A 15,936-nucleotide genomic window follows, 5' to 3' on the forward strand; every position below is an offset into this window, starting at 1 on the left:
AAGCAAATCATGTGGACCATCTGTTATACACTCCACTGAACCCTAGACACATTGTTATTTCATTCAGGATTATTATGTGATGCTGCAGGTGTTGCACTACAACTTGCAAAAGCAAAACTGTCTTCCTTTCTGATCATGCATTTTCTGGTAGGTTCAGATAGACCAGCAATTCTAATCCAGGAAGCCACAACATTGTCACATGAATATCTATCCTCTTCAACTTCCAGATTCCCCACCAAACCACCTCCTTCCCACATGTCCACATACGTAAATGTTGTGAAGGGAACTGACAAGCCCATGTTATAAAGTATTTTATATGCATTATTTTCATATGCAGTATTAACTAAATGCTTGGCATAATTAAAAATCTAGATGTGCACATTTTATATTTACACTAGTGGCAAAGCCCTGGGGTGGCGCTGAAGAGCAGCAGGACCTCAGTGGGGAGGCTGGCTGCTTGTACTGCTGTGGCCAACAGGGAGGAGACGGGCAAGGCACATTGGGTGAGATGCACCAGATGATCCTTGCTGGCAGCTGGGAAAGTCAGGAGCCTTGTCCAGAGAGGCCTCGCAAACCCCTGCTGCCTCCTGGCCGCTACAAGGAGATGGGAAGGCTGGGTTGGTGGCCCCAGAGGAGACAGCTGCCCATGCCAGCCCCTGCTGCTGGAAAGGAGTTGGGGGAGGTCGGCAGTAGCATGTTCAAGGAGGTGCACTGGGGAGGCTGCAGAGGGCGGTGGTGGGCCAGAGAGGGTGTGGTGGGAGGGGGACAAGTCAGAGGTCCCAGGGAGAGTGTGGGAGCCCAAGGAGTGGCCCTCGGTGGAGAGGGCCCTCTCAGCGAGGAGCAATTGGAGGCCCTCCATGATTCCAGATAGCATGCCTGCCCCCCTGACCAGCCCTCAAGAAGGGGAGGGCCCTCTCCGCAAGGGTTAGTACATTGTTGGAAGCATGGTCACAATTTTAAGTGGTATGATAATATTTGTTAAAAAATAATTATCTGTTTGTAACTAGGTAAAGGAAAGGAAAGGAAAGGCAAGGAAAAACTGAAGCTGACATTTATTTTTATTAATCATAAGGCTTGTGTAGTATGTAGCCAGATCCTAAGATTGTCTGGTTGCCAGACAAGAGATGTTTGGCCGTGGTTTGCCATTGCCTGCCCCCGTGACCCTGCCAGTCCTTGGAAGTCACCCTTTCAAGCGCTAGCCACGGGCAACCCTGCTTATCTTCCAAGATCTGACAGGATCGGACTTGCCTAGGCTATTCAGATCAAGAGAAGCTGACAAAGGTACTGAGTCACATGTGCAGAGGATCACCCCAAATGGCTGGAAACAGGTAGCAGTGAAGAAACAAAGCAAGCATGCATACGTGTTATAACCACCCATCATATCATTCTCATCAAACATTTACAGGATTCATTAGCAGGTATAGAAGTAGAGCTCATGTCTGCCAAGCATTACATAATTAGATACAAAGCAGAAATACTGCAGATGGGAGAATGGGGGATGGGGAGGAGGGGATTATGCAATTCCCTGGGACCTTGTACTGTGGCTTAATGGTTCCCGTGTCGTTCCCATTCAATTCACGTCAAAAGGATTTGTAAAGAGAAATTTTGCATAAGATCTTACTCCCTGTGCAATGCCACTGCAGGACCATAAAACGGCACATGTGCATGCACAAAAACATAACAGAAAGAAACAAGGCGTATGCTTTTATTGTGCCCTTCACAAGTCCATTTTGTAAAATCACACAAGCAATAAATACATCATACACATATACAATGGGACACACATTTAAACCCAGAAAAGAAACATGTACAGAGATGGTTTGAGGTGTGAGAAATGGAAGCAGACCTGCATACATGATAACTATATGTAGCTAATGCCAACCCACAGAGAGAAAGACAGACGGTAGGAGAAGCCCAGGGACTATTCTGGGAGTACCTACCTATGCGGAGTTGCCGAAGCTAAGGAGATGTCTGTCCAATATGTAAACTGCATGAGAATCCCACCTAAGAGCAGGGGATAGATAATAGCAAAGGGATATTTTCAAACAAGATCAAAAGGGAAAGGAATCCACAATTTATGACACTTTTATCTGTGGCCAGGACCTACACATGACCCAGGTTTGCCATGTGAAAAAAACGGGACTAAGAGCCACCAATTTGCACTAACAAATTTTATATAGGAAATCATGCGAAATCATGTGTTGATACGTATATGAAATGGAATACTGGAGTTTTGTTACATGCACATAGAAGAGCTTAAAGCTAGTTGACTTCAATGGATGTAATTCATTTAAGGATGACATTGAACATCCTTTGTTCATGTTATTTATTTTATTTTTATTTATTATATCGAGTATATAGTTATATTGCCAAGGAGTGAAACTCTTCTTCCTCCTTTGCAGGTTGGCTCTCCCCAGGAGTGTCACTTGTGAACAGTCCTTGTGTGGTCATTTTCTATTACTTGTGAGAGAGGTGTTTTATTTCTGGAGAAACAGATGAACAGGGTCAGGGACAAGAAAGCTTTTCTAATGAAGTATTGTTTAATTTCCCACCCTTCCCTATTCCAAGAGGGGTCATGGCAACAGGAAATCTTAAATTCCTCCCCTGGCATCTCCTTTTAAAAACTGGGCCAGTTTGTAGGGAATGCAAAAGACCTTTCCCCGAGACCCTGGAGAGCTGCTGCCAGTCAAAGGGCCGGATGTGACAGATCTGTTTCACGCATAGTGCTCCCTTTTCCTTTCTCAATGCTAGTGGTCAAGCTTTTTGTGTCAGGGGCAGGTGCTTAGTGCTGGAGAAAGAAGCAGAAGACTCAAGTTATCCAACAATAGAAGATAATCCTGATCTTGAAAGGTCAATTGTCTGATTCATTATGAGGCAGCTTGATGTGTATTCCTACCCAATATCATTTAGAGATTGTGACACTCTGATAGGACTTTGTTGAGATGGTCATAAATTGTCCTAAGCCCACAAAACATGGTGGCATATGGATGTACAGCCATCATTGCCTGACCCTTTAACTATGATAGGAAAGGCTAGTGATATAGAGGTCAACTACGGGGCAGGAAGATCAGGATAATTCCTGCCACTGTATCTCCTATTAATATGCATGGGTGTGAATGCTGGGCATAAATAAATCTGACAGGAAGACAGTGGATTCTTTTGAAATGTGCTGGAGGAAAGCTTTATGGATACCATTGGCAGCTATAAAGACAAATAAGTGAGTTCTAGATCAAATCAAGCCTGAACTGCCCCTAGAGAGCCAGTTTGGTGTAGTGGTTAGGAGTGCGGACTTCTAATCTGGCATGCCGGGTTCGATTCTGCACTCCCGCACATGCAACCAGCTGGGTGACCTTGGGCTCGCCACGGCACTGATAAAACTGTTCTGACCGAGCAGTGATATCATAGTTCCCTCAGCCTCACCCACCTCACAGGGTGTCTGTTGTGGGGAGAGGACAGGGAAGGCGACTGTAAGCCACTTTGAGCCTCCTTCGGGTAGGGAAAAGCGGCATATAAGAACCAACTCTTCTTCTTCTAGAAGGATTTGGGCCACATTGTGAGAAGACAAGAATCACAGCAAAAGAATAAAAAGAGCTGGGTCTCTTGTACCCCCCTACCCGAAGGAATCTCCAAGCGGCTTACAATCGCCTTCCCTTCCTCTCCCCACCACAGACACCCTGTGAGGCCGATGAGGCCCAGAGAGCTCCGAGAGAACTGTGACTGGCCCAAGGTCACCCAGCTGGTTACACGGGGAGGAGGAGTGAGCGAGCAATCAAACCCGCCTCTCCGGCTTGGAAGGCGCCGCTCTTCACCGACGCCAAGCGGGAAGGCAGCAGGGAGAGCGGAAGACCCAACGCGACAGGGCTCGACTGAGACTCTGCCAAGGAAGCCGCGGCCCTCATTCCGCAGGGCGGCTCAGGAGAGGGCGGGCGTGCCCGGGGGAAAAGAAAACCCCCAACTAGGGCTGCGGCGGCGCCTCCAGCTCCAGGAGGAGAGGAAAGCCGGAACTCTGCGGCGCCCCCGCCCCCTTCCCTCCTCCTGCGGCGGGCAGGACGCGTGCGCCTGGCGCGGCCTCGGGAGGAGGCGCATCCCGGGCGCAAGGGAGCCGCCGCCGCGCCGCCGCCGGGTGGGGGGCAACATGAGCAGCCAGCGCTGAGTCTCCGCCTCGCCTGCGCGGCTCCTCGGCGGGGGAGGAGGAGGACAAAGGGCCGGCGTCCGCCTGGGGCTCGCTCTCGCCGGCATGGGGGAGAGGCTCCGAGGCCAGCCCGGCGGGTCCCCGGCGGCAGCAGCAGCAGCATCGGCCGCGACGACCACCGCCATGCCCACCTGCTCGCGGCACAACGGGCTGCTGCACAACGGCTTCCACTCGCCGCCCGGCCACGGAGAAGCCCCGCGCCCGCCGCTCCTCCGCCAGGAGCCGCCCCAGCCCGGCCATGGCTCCCCGGCCAAGAAATGCCGGACGCGCCGGAGGATGGACTCGGGCAGGAAAAACAGGCCACGTAAGTGAGGAATGCGCCCACGGCCGCCGGCCCCCTTTCTTGCCGCCGCGCTGCATTGCCGGCTTAAGGCCGAGCGCCAGCGCCGGCCAGGGCTCCCTCCGCCTTCTGCCGCTCTCCCAGCGGCCGGGCCACCATTGCGTAGGCGGGAACAAGGGGGGAGAGGAAGAGACCACCGCGGCTGCCTGAGGAGGGGAGGCAGGTAGGGCGTCTTGGCCGCCCCCGTGTCACAGCGCGCTCACGTGCAATGCCGTCGCGGCGCGAATGCGGCCATGGCTTCGTTGCCAAAGGAGATGATCAAATCCCTTAATTAAGCCCTGGATTAATTGCTGTTAAAAAGGCACGCCGAGGACATTTTAGGTACTGCATTGATAAGGGCCTGCCCATCGATCACCCCTGCGCCCCATGATGCGCGCGCGGAGCCCGGGAGAGAGCCGCCCTGCCTAAGCCCCTCCAGCGGCGCACAGCGCGGCGCGCGCCCGACCTCTTTTCCGCGCTCCGCATCAGTCCATTAAATATTGTGCCGGGCCAGCCAATGAGGGCGCGCTGCCTGCGGACACACCCACTGATACCACGTAGGCTGGTCCCGCCGTGGGCCAATGAGGCGGCCGGGAGGGAGTGGGTTCGTCTGGGTTTCTGCACCGCCGGGTGCAGCGGGCGCAAATGAGAGGTTTCTCAATTTTAGAGCCCGCATAAATGTGACCTTGCTAAAGCGGAGCCCCGTTGTTGGCGATGTGAAAGTCGCACGGGCTTGGGCCGCCGCCGCCAAAGGATCCTGCGCCTGGGTCGTTTCAAAACTCAGAATGAGACTCATAATTGATGAGAAGCAGTGTAAGTAAATGACACGGAGAGCCAAATGGGAGACGGTAAACTTGTTAGCACTGCAGTCTCTCTTTCTCTTGTTCGCCTCTCTTTCTCTAATTAAATACACCAGGTTGTTTTAGGAACGGAGTGAGTTTGGTCCTACACTTGATCCTCCAGTGGGTTAATGTACCTTTCAGTAGAAAGGTGTATGGAGTAGATGTTGAACTACAGCCTTCACATGCCTGTGATTCTCTATGAAATTGAACTAATTTACCTTTCATTCAACTCTCTAGTTCAAGGCATAGTGTTGATCAGTGTGTCTTTTAAGTCGAGCATACTCTGAGAGCACAATGTAGTATTAAGTAAGTTTTGTAAGTGTGGACAACGTCTCTGAAATAATTCCAATAGTGAGATTTACTGGCTGATCCCAACTTTGTTTATTTGGCTATCTTTCGGCACAAGTTGCTGGCCTAGCAAATGCTCTGTCATGCATGCCCATAGAGGGAAATTACTTAGAGTGTACCATTATCACTCTAATTACATAGTATTTTAACTATGCACGATGAAATAAAGATAGTATGAATGTTTCAAAGAGTTCACAGGTGTAAAGTTGATTAAGAGGATAATCTGGTTTATACATCAGAGCTGGTTTATACACATGCACTTGTCATGTCCATAGCATGTACTCGTCCTGAGTTCAGTTTATTATGACTAGTGCTTTAAGGATACAGACTGCATGCGTTAAAGGTAGGTAGGCTGCCCTTAATGATTGTGATAACAGAACTGTCTTGCATGCTTTGTGATGCAAGGCCTACTTGTAAAATCAATGCTGCTTAATTGCACTGGTTTCAGGAGCAAGGCCTGCCTCACAGAAGCATCACGTGGAACCTTTTGCAGGCATTCTTGAAATTGTCCAGGGTGATTTTCAGCATGGTTTTTCGCAGATCTGAATAAGACATTTCATTATTAAGCATGCTTGAGATTGTAACCTGAGAAGGCAGTGCTTTGAAAGATGCAGTTCACCTGCATGTATGTTCATGTGCAGAAACACGGTCTTTTATTTGTTCCAGAACTGGATCCTATGCATTGGTGGCAGTTTCTGCTACTCTTTGGCAGTAATATAAACAGAATATAATCTGTTTTGTCAACTGAACTTTTTTTTTTTGCACGTCTGTGGTTAGTGGCCTATTTTCCATTTATAGTCTGCTTTGGCAGAATTATCGGTAGTATCATAAATAATTCCATAGTGCCGTCTTAAACAGAGCTATGCCTTCCGGAGCCCACTGATTTCAGTATATTTACAAGACTGTAACTTTGCCTGCCCCCTTCAAGGATCGCTGCCTTGTTGTGGCAAGGGGGCTTGCGTAGCTCAGTGAAGCTATGAGCTATGCCGTGCAGGGCCACCCAAGACGGACAGGTCATAGCTGAGAGCTCTGACAAAAGGTGATCCACTGGAGAAGGCAATGGCAAACCACTCCAGTATTTTTGCCATGAAAACTCTATGGACAGTTCCAATAGGCATAACGATATGACGCCGGAAGATGAGCCCCTCAGGTCGGAAGGTGTCCAATATGCTACTGGGGATGAGCAGACGGCTAGTACGAGTAGCGCCAGAATGAATGAAGCGGCTGGGCCAAAGCCGAAAGGACGCTCAGTTGTGGAAGTAACTGGTGGCGAAAAGACAGTCCGATGCTGTAAAGATTTTTATTCCATAGGAACCTGGAACGTCAGATCCATGAATCAAGGCAAGCTGGACGTGGTTAAACAAGAAATGAGAAGACTGAACATCGACATTTTAGGAATCAGTGAACTAAAATGGACAGGAATGGGTGAATTTAATTCAGATGACCATCAGGTATACTACTGTGGACAAGAATCTCGCAGAAGAAATGGGGTAGCCTTCATAATCAATAAGAGAGTAGGAAAAGCAGTCTTGGGATACAATCCCCAAAATGACAGAATGATCTCAGTTCGAATCCAAGGCAAACCATTCAACATCACAGTGATCCAGGTCTACGCCCCAACCACTGCTGCTGAAGAGGATGAAGTTGATCAGTTCTATGAAGCCCTACAACACCTTCTAGAAGCAACACCCAAAAATGATGTGCTTATCATCATGGGGGATTGGAATGCTAAAGTAGGAAGCCAAAAGATAACCGGGATAACAGGCAAGTTTGGCCTTGGAGTACAAAATGAAGCAGGGCACAGGCTGATAGAATTTTGTCAAGAGAATACAATGGTCATAGCAAACACTCTTTTCCAGCAACCCAAGAGACGACTCTACACATGGACATCACCAGACGGTCAACACAGAAATCAGATTGACTATGTGCTCTGCAGCCAAAGATGGAAAAGTTCTATCCAGTCAATAAAAACAAGACCAGGAGCTGATTGTGGTTCAGATCATGAGCTTCTTGTTGCAAAATTTAGGCTTAAATTGAAGAAAGTAGGGAAAAGCACTAGGCCACTCAGGTATGAACTAAATCATATCCCCGACGAATACACAGTGGAGGTGACAAATAGATTTAAGGAATTAGATCTGATAGACAGAGTGCCTGAAGAACTATGGACGGAGGTTCGCAACATTGTACAAGAGGTAGCAACTAAAACCATCCCAAAGAAAAAGAAATGCAAGAAATCAAAATGGCTGTCTGAGGAAGCTTTACAAATAGCTAAGGAGAGAAGGGAAGTGAAAGGCAAGGGAGAAAGAGAAAGATACACCCAATTGAATGCAGAATTCCAGAGAAAAGCTAGAAGAGATAAGAATGCCTTCTTAAATGAACAGTGCAAACAAATAGAAGAAAACAATAGAATGGGGAGGACCAGAGATCTTTTCAAGAAAATTGGAGATATGAAGAGAACGTTTCATGCAAAGATGGGTATGATAAGGGACCAAAATGGTAGGGACCTCACAGAAGCAGAAGAGATCAAACAAAGGTGGCAAAATTATACAGAAGAACTATACAAGAGCGAGCTTAACATCCCTGATGACCACAATGGGGTAGTTACTGACCTGGAGCCAGACATCCTGGAATGTGAAGTCAAATGGGCCTTAGGAAGTCTGAGCAACAATAAAGCTAGTGGTAGTGACAGCATTCCAGTTGAACTATTCAAAATCTTAAAGGACGATGCAGTAAAAGTGCTACACTCAATATGCCAGCAAATTTGGAAAACTCAACAATGGCCACAGGATTGGAAAAGGTCAGTTTACATTCCAATCCCAAAGAAGGGCAATGCCAAAGAATGTTCAAACTACCGCACCATTGCACTAATTTCTCATGCTAGCAAAGTTATGCTCAAAATCCTACAAGCTAGGCTCCAGCAATATGTGGACCGAGAACTTCCAGAAGTACAGGCAGGATTTCGAAGAGGCAGAGGAACTAGAGATCAAATTGCCAACATACGCTGGATCATGGAGAAAGCTAGGGAGTACCAGAAGAACGTCTACTTCTGCTTCATTGACTATGCTAAAGCCTTTGATTGTGTGGAGCACAACAAATTGTGGCAAGTTCTTAAAGAGATGGGAATACCAGAGCATCTTATTTGTCTCTTGAGAAATTTATATGCAGGTCAAGAAGCAACAGTGAGAACTGAACATGGAATCACTGACTGGTTCAAAATTGAGAAAGGAGTTCGGCAAGGTTGTATACTGTCGCCTTGCCTATTTAACTTATATGCAGAGCACATCATGAGAAATGCGGGATTAGAGGAGTCACAAATTGGGATCAAGATTGCAGGGAGAAATATCAACAACCTCAGATATGCAGATGATACCACTCTAATGGCAGAAAGTGAAGAGGAACTAAAGAGCCTGTTGATGCGGGTGAAGGAGGAGAGTGCAAAAGTTGGCTTGAAACTCAACATCAAGAAAACAAAGATCATGGCATCCGGCCCTCTCAATTCCTGGCAAATAGAAGGGGAAGAAATGGAGATAGTGACAGATTTTATTTTCCTGGGCTCCAAGATCACTGCAGATGGGGACTGCAGCAAAGAAATTAAAAGACGCTTGCTCCTGGGGAGGAAAGCTATGGCAAATCTAGACAGCATCCTAAAAAGCAGAGACATCACCCTGCCAACAAAAGTGCGTTTAGTCAAGGCTATGGTCTTCCCAGTTGCAATGTATGGCTGCGAAAGTTGGACCACAAGGAAGGCCGAGCGTCAAAGAATTGAGGCTTTTGAACTCTGGTGCTGGAGAAGACTCTTGCGAGTCCCTTGGACTGCAAGGCGAACAAACCGGTCAGTCCTCGAGGAGATCAGCCCTGACTGCTCTTTAGAAGGCCAGATCCTGAAGATGAAACTCAAATATTTTGGCCACCTCATGAGAAGGAAGGACTCCCTGGAGAAGAGCCTAATGCTGGGAGAGATCGAGGGCAAAAGAAGAAGGGGACGACAGAGAATGAGGTGGATGGATGGAGTCACTGAAGCAGTCGGTGCAGACTTAAATGGACTCCGGGGAATGGTAGAGGACAGGAAGGCCTGGAGGATCGTTGTCCATGGGGTCGCGATGGGTCGGACACGACTTCGCACATAACAACAACTTTGCCTAGAATGGCACTGCTAGTCTAGTGCTTGTGTGAAATGGATATGAAAAGATTGGGTCCATTGGTCTTTGCTTATCTCATTAACCCCAGTCTGTATTTGAATGTCAGATTTTTTTTTAATTATTAGGTTTACATAAACCATTTGAAACCACTTTGATTTCACGCCATCCTTTAAAATAAGGAAATACACATTTCGATCCATTACATGCCTTCTTAAAACAGCTAGAAATATAGAAGAGATAATCAAATCCTTAGACTTGGAGTGGGGATATCATGTTTTGGAGCAGTCCTTCCTATCATAGTTTGCATACCTCTGCTGTTTACTGCATGTTGATGCATTAAAGCAAAGATATGCATAGCACAACACAATGAAACAGAGAAGATGGGCAATGATAAACAGTCCTGCCTTTCTGGTTTGGTATGGTAGTCTGAGCATCTGAAGGTGCTTGTTCATTATATGTCTTAAAGGTAAGGTGACTAGATTATCCCACTTTTGGAGGGACATCTGGGGGCACCTGGCAAATTGTACTTACGGTATGTTGCAAGTAAAAATGTATATATTACAATATTTTTGCGTTCTATGTGTTCTATGAACATTTTTGTTGCTCCATATAGACCAAATTTTTAATCAAGAACACCCCCCCCCCCCCACGGTCAATGGTGTCCCGCTTTACCTATGTTAAAATCTGGCCACCTTACTTAAAGGGGCCTCCTTGTACATTGAATGGGCTGGTGGTGTGAGGGCAGCCTGGTCCTGAAAGGTCCTGATGAAGTCAGGATTTTGCAAGCCTTGAAGCTGTTTTTCTCTTGAACACTCACGCTCTGCATGGCATGAAAGTAATTACCAGAACTTTTATTGCAAGGAACGGGTTAGCCAAGTTATGATGCCAAGCCTCACACATGCATAACATTGCTAATAAGGGCATGTCAGGCAGGAAGGCAGTGTGGAAACAGGGACTCCTGAAGTAGTGCCAGCCCATGCCAAGTGATCTTGAAGAAGTTCAAGGATATCAGTATATTGACCCTTATTGCTGGGTTTACACGGGAGGCTTTGGATCCCCTGAGGTTCATCTCAGATCATGTTGCAGCCTTGAGCCCTGCATAAAAATTGAATGAATAAATAAATTAAATTACTACTGTACATGTCAGCAATAACGAAATAATTATGTTTTTAATTCAGAATTCTTGGGGGTTTTTAAATGCTCTATGTAGTCTCAGAGACACCTGTATGCTTTACTTAAAAAGTTATTTGTTCTTTCTATACTTTTACAATAAGTAGTAGTAGTAGTTTTATTACAGTTTACACCAGGCATATAACAAGGGAAATAATACAACGCTCCTTTTACAATAAGTAAAATGAGAGGGGGACTGTAAAGGAAAGGGAGTCCCGTTCTTCCTGTACCCTTGCCAAGTCACCTGTCCTGCAGATTCCTGGAAAATGTTCCCAGCTCTGCTGGCAGCAAAGATCCTACAGAGAGAGAGTGTCTGCTCCTGATTTATTTTATTTATTATTATTTATTTTGGAATGTATATTCTGATATTGCTTCTGGCTTCAAACATAGGCCTAGCAGAACAGCCCTGTCTTGCAAGCCCTGCACAATTGTTGAAAGTCCTGCAGGGCTCTGATCTCATTTGGTAGAACATCCCATCAGGCCTTGTCCCTCTTTGAGGCTAGTTTGATCTCCTTGGGGCCAGGGACCCTGAGCAGATTTTGCTAACTGGACCTTAGTGCCCTATGGGAGTCATAGTGGGAGAGGTGGTCCCGAAGGTACAATGGTCCCAGACCATTTAGGACTTTAAAGATCAGAGCCAGAAGTAGACTGTGATGTTACATGGCTGCAGCTAGTATGGGTGTGCCCCCACCTTTAAATTCTTAAAATTCATAAGGCAGTCCTGTGAAGAGTGTCTCCAGTCTAAACCCACTGAAATATCTCCACTGTATTGTCAACGTGGAGGACCATTGAAGAGCTGAGTGCTAAAGCAAATAACTTGGGGAACCCTGTATTTTGGGCACCCCACAAAGTACCTTATGGGGAAAAAGAGATACAGAGTCAAGCCCAGGGGTAGTCAATCTGTGGCCCTCCAGATGTTCATGGACTGCAATTCCCATGAGCCCCTGCCAGCTGGCAGGGGCTCATAGAAATTGTAGTCCATGAACATCTGGAGGACCACAGGTTGACTACCCTTGCTATACACAAAATCACCTGTCCACCAACTTGGCCATTCCAGCACTAAAAAGCTACAATTTTCTGTATTATAAGGTAGCAACTTTGCATTGGACCTTATGAAAACATATATATATATATAAATAACTAAACAAAATACGTTTTCCCCACACAGGTACTTTGTGAGACTATTCAAAGGATGTTGGAAAAGTAGAAGTCTGATTTTAACACTTAATCTTAATTATTTTTGGTTTGGCTTGATACGATAGTTTACTGATCCTCTGAACAGCTTCTTCCTCATCAGGTTGGCCGTCTCCATTCAGGCATAGAGCGTTAAACTTGAACCAATATCTTCTAATTTTTTTCCCACCCTGAGTCACTTTGTGGAGTTATAGTACATAAATGCATTTCTTGCTAACTGTACCTTGCTTATCACAGCAAATTCTTCTCTCAGGCTGGTTCACATGGGACAGAGAACAAACACAATACATAAAACAATGGCTGTGTCAGATGAATAATAACAATAAAAAATAACAATATAATAAGAATAACAAAAGATCTCTCTCTCTCTCCCTCTCCATTGTCAGGGAGGTGGTGTTGATCTGTTTACTTATTTTGCTCCATTCTGTATGCTGCCAAGAGATTTTGCAGTGTCCAAAATTCAGTTCAAGGTTCTGGTGTTGATCCATAAAGCCTGCGGTGCCCAGCATTCCTCCATTGGTTTGTGCACCGTTAACTAGAAAGAGTTGGCTCAGTTGTTGCATCCATGTGCCAATTCCAGTCTTGTCCCTCCCCAGCCTCTATAGGCTTGCTTTAGTCCATGCATGTAAGACGTCTTTATTCAAACCGATTTGCAGAGCTATCCTAAGCAGAGTTACGCCCTTCTCAGCCCATGGACATCCGAAGGAGGTAACTTGGCTTAGGATGGTACTGTTTGTTGGCCAGTGGCGAGTAAGGAAACTGGGAGAAATAACTGGCAAGTTGTTGCCTGGCCCATGCTCCTGGGAAGGGGAAAGGTTATGAGATCAGTCAAAGAATCCCTCATTCTAAGAGTACAGTTAAAACAACAACAGCAATGGTGAACTGTCTTTGGAATCCTATAGGGTTTGATTCACTCCAATGTGTACTTCAGTGGTGTGAGCCATTATGAAGGGAAGAGCTGTTTTTTATATCCCCAAAACCACCTTTCCCTTCCTCTCCTCACAACAGATACCCCATGGGGTAGGTGGGGCTGAGAGAGCTCTAATAGAACTGCTCTGCAAGAACAGCTCTCAGAGAACTCTGACTAGCTCAAGGTCACCCATCTGGCTGCATGTGGAAGAGTGGGAAATCAAACCCAGTACTCCAGATTGCAGGCTTCTGCTCTGAACCACTGCACCATGCTGGCACCCATTGAAGTATTGCCGTTCTGTCACACAGTACTGAGCTTGGTTCTCGTATGCTGCTGGAAGTCGTCAGAGGTTCAGAAATCAAGTGTGTGAGGCAGCCATTATTGACTGGTTGTCAGATTGGTAAGTACTAGCCTAAACCTGCTTGAAGCAAAACTATTCCCCACCACTCCTCACAAGCACATGCCACTTCTGAGGTATGGTTTCTGATTTCCCAGTTTGGGTTGTGTGGGTGTTCCCTTGCAACTGTGCTGGAGCAGGTGTTACGTGAAAGGTAATTGCAATGCAGGCACTGGTATAATCTCCCCCTCTCCCAATAATATTATGCAATCCTAATTTTAAGCAACAGATAGCATTGTTTTTCCATACCATGCCCATGTAAACACGGGTTCAGATCTAATTGGATAAATAAACACACAAAACTCTGGCTCTGTGGGAGAGATGCGGCACTGAAACTGACTTCAAAGAATTCTTCCGCAGGCCAGAACACTTCCCGTACTTGCATGACTCCTGGAAGCCCATATTAATTGATTCCAGGCCCAGCAATTTCTGGTTATCTATGCATCAAAATGAATGATAAATCTCTATCCAAAACTGGCTTTGTATTCTTAACCATTCAGGTCTAGCAAAAGAAGCAGTTTATTTATTTGATAGTTTTTTGGTGGTTTTTAATGTTTAACAATTTTTTTAATTATTTTTAATGCGGAACTATTTTGCAAACCCATTTGGATCTGTCCAATTTAGAATAAACTTGGAAACTGTGTTAAAGGTACTCTTGCATTAACCATCAATGAACCTTCCCCTAGATAGTTCACTTGTTGGCATATGTCAGGTTATCTGATCTTTGTAATCATTGAGATACCTTCCGCTTGCTCAGGCCTAGTTAGTGGGTTGCCGTAATTCCCAGGCTGTAAATAAGTTTAGCAATATCATTTTTGATAACCGAGCAACAACACAGTATGGCTAAGCTCTGTTGTGTTGATTTGCAACAGAATAGAGAATGAGAATAGAGATGAGAAACTGCTTTGCTCATCTGGCCCTTGTATCATAAAAGCTAAAAGTGGTTTTAGGGTAAGATTCCAGAGGTTCTTCCAGAAAGGGATGAGCTGGCTTCCCATCTTAAATAATTGATGAATTGCTGGCTTTTTGCGTGCACTTTACCAACCTTCAAACCAACACAGCTACACACTTGAATTTACCAACCACAATTTATGAACCTGTGTGTGTGTGTGTGTGTGTGTGTGTGTGTGTGTGTGTGTATGGGAGGGGGGGTTAAAATGCAGCTTTCCTAAAACTGAATCTATGCTGAGGTGAGCCTGGAGCACACAGGAAAAGTAGATCTCAGACAGTGGAATCCTAAATGGTATTTCACCCTTCTAAGTCTATTGAAGTCAGTGGGGTTTAGAAGGGAATAACTCTGTTTACGATTTGCACTGTAAATAATCTCTGTAATAACTACACTGACTTCAGCTCCCAAATGTGGAGAAATATATCTTATTTAACAATCAGGATCAACTAACCCACCACACTTAAACCAGGCAGTAGGTGCATGTGAGGTGTAGGACTGCCAACCTCCAGGTAATAGCTGAGTATTTCCCAATATTACAACTGATTTCCAGGTGACAAAGATAAATTCACCTGGAGGAAATGGCTGCTTTGGAATTTGGACACTCTGGCATTTTACCTGGTTGAAGTTCCTCCCCAAGTCCTGCCTTCTTTAGGCTCCAGCTTCAAAATCTCCAGGTATTTCCAGGTCTGGAGTTGGCAACCCTCTGTGTTAATAAACTTCAGTATCATCTGATTTTGAAGGTTATGTACCCTTGATGATTTGATCATGTGATTTTCTTTCCCCTGTTGACATTCTGTTATGCTTCAAGTGGAATTGAGCACTTCAAGCGTCATAGTGGAATTGAGCACTTTAAAAAAGTACTAATGTTTGTTTCTGATTGTTTTAGCAAGCCAGCTGAAATGTACTCCAGATATTCAAAAGAGGAATTGGGTAAAGAGAGAGAGAGGAAGCACAAGTCATCTGAGGAGCAGAAGTCCTATGTACAGTGTAGCAGCCATCAATGAAGTCAAGGGCTATCTGAACAAAACCTTGGATGTAGCTCTGGATGCTGTAAGAAGGGGCGGGGGGGGGGAACTATGTCACCTGTGCTTTGTGTCCCCATTGTTCTCAGAGGAGAGACTGGGCTGGCAGGGGGAGCTGTGTTTTCCTGGTAGAAGGACCAAAGCACACCTTTCCAGTTTCTTGAGAAGAGTAGGGCAAGATGCTTACCCTTTTATTTATTTATTTTTTTGAACATCACCTTTCTCACTGTGACTCAAAGTATATTACACACATGGAGACAATGCAGGAAGAACATACATGTGAATGGTGTAATGAACCCTAGAGAATGGCACATCAAAAACAATGTACAACAAAACAGTAATGTGCATGCAGCCATTAGAGAAGCCGTGAGCGAAGCAGTGGATTTCACAGGCATGAACTGTGGCCCTGCTCCCCTTGTGTCACCACCACATCTTCAGGAAACATTCTGGTACA

General features: G+C 45.8%; 1 protein-coding gene across 2 annotated transcripts in view; it reads left to right on the plus strand.

Moving 5' to 3' along the window:
* The first annotated feature begins 3,957 nt into the window (after nucleotides 1–3,957).
* Nucleotides 3,958–15,936, plus strand: part of PANK1 (pantothenate kinase 1) — a 30,570-nt gene continuing 18,591 nt past the window's right edge. Inside the window, exon 1 of one of the 2 annotated variants that reach the window (XM_077350328.1) lies at nucleotides 3,958–4,496. In XM_077350328.1, the coding sequence (XP_077206443.1) occupies nucleotides 4,238–4,496 (259 nt within the window). In that variant the 5' untranslated portion in view covers nucleotides 3,958–4,237. Of the gene's footprint in view, nucleotides 4,497–5,077; nucleotides 5,325–15,936 lie in introns of those variants that run through there. The other variant, XM_077350329.1, reaches the window with a different exon arrangement.

The sequence above is a fragment of the Paroedura picta genome, chromosome 8 (assembly GCF_049243985.1).
Source record: "Paroedura picta isolate Pp20150507F chromosome 8, Ppicta_v3.0, whole genome shotgun sequence".
In the NCBI taxonomy this organism is placed as follows: Eukaryota; Metazoa; Chordata; class Lepidosauria; order Squamata; family Gekkonidae; genus Paroedura; species Paroedura picta.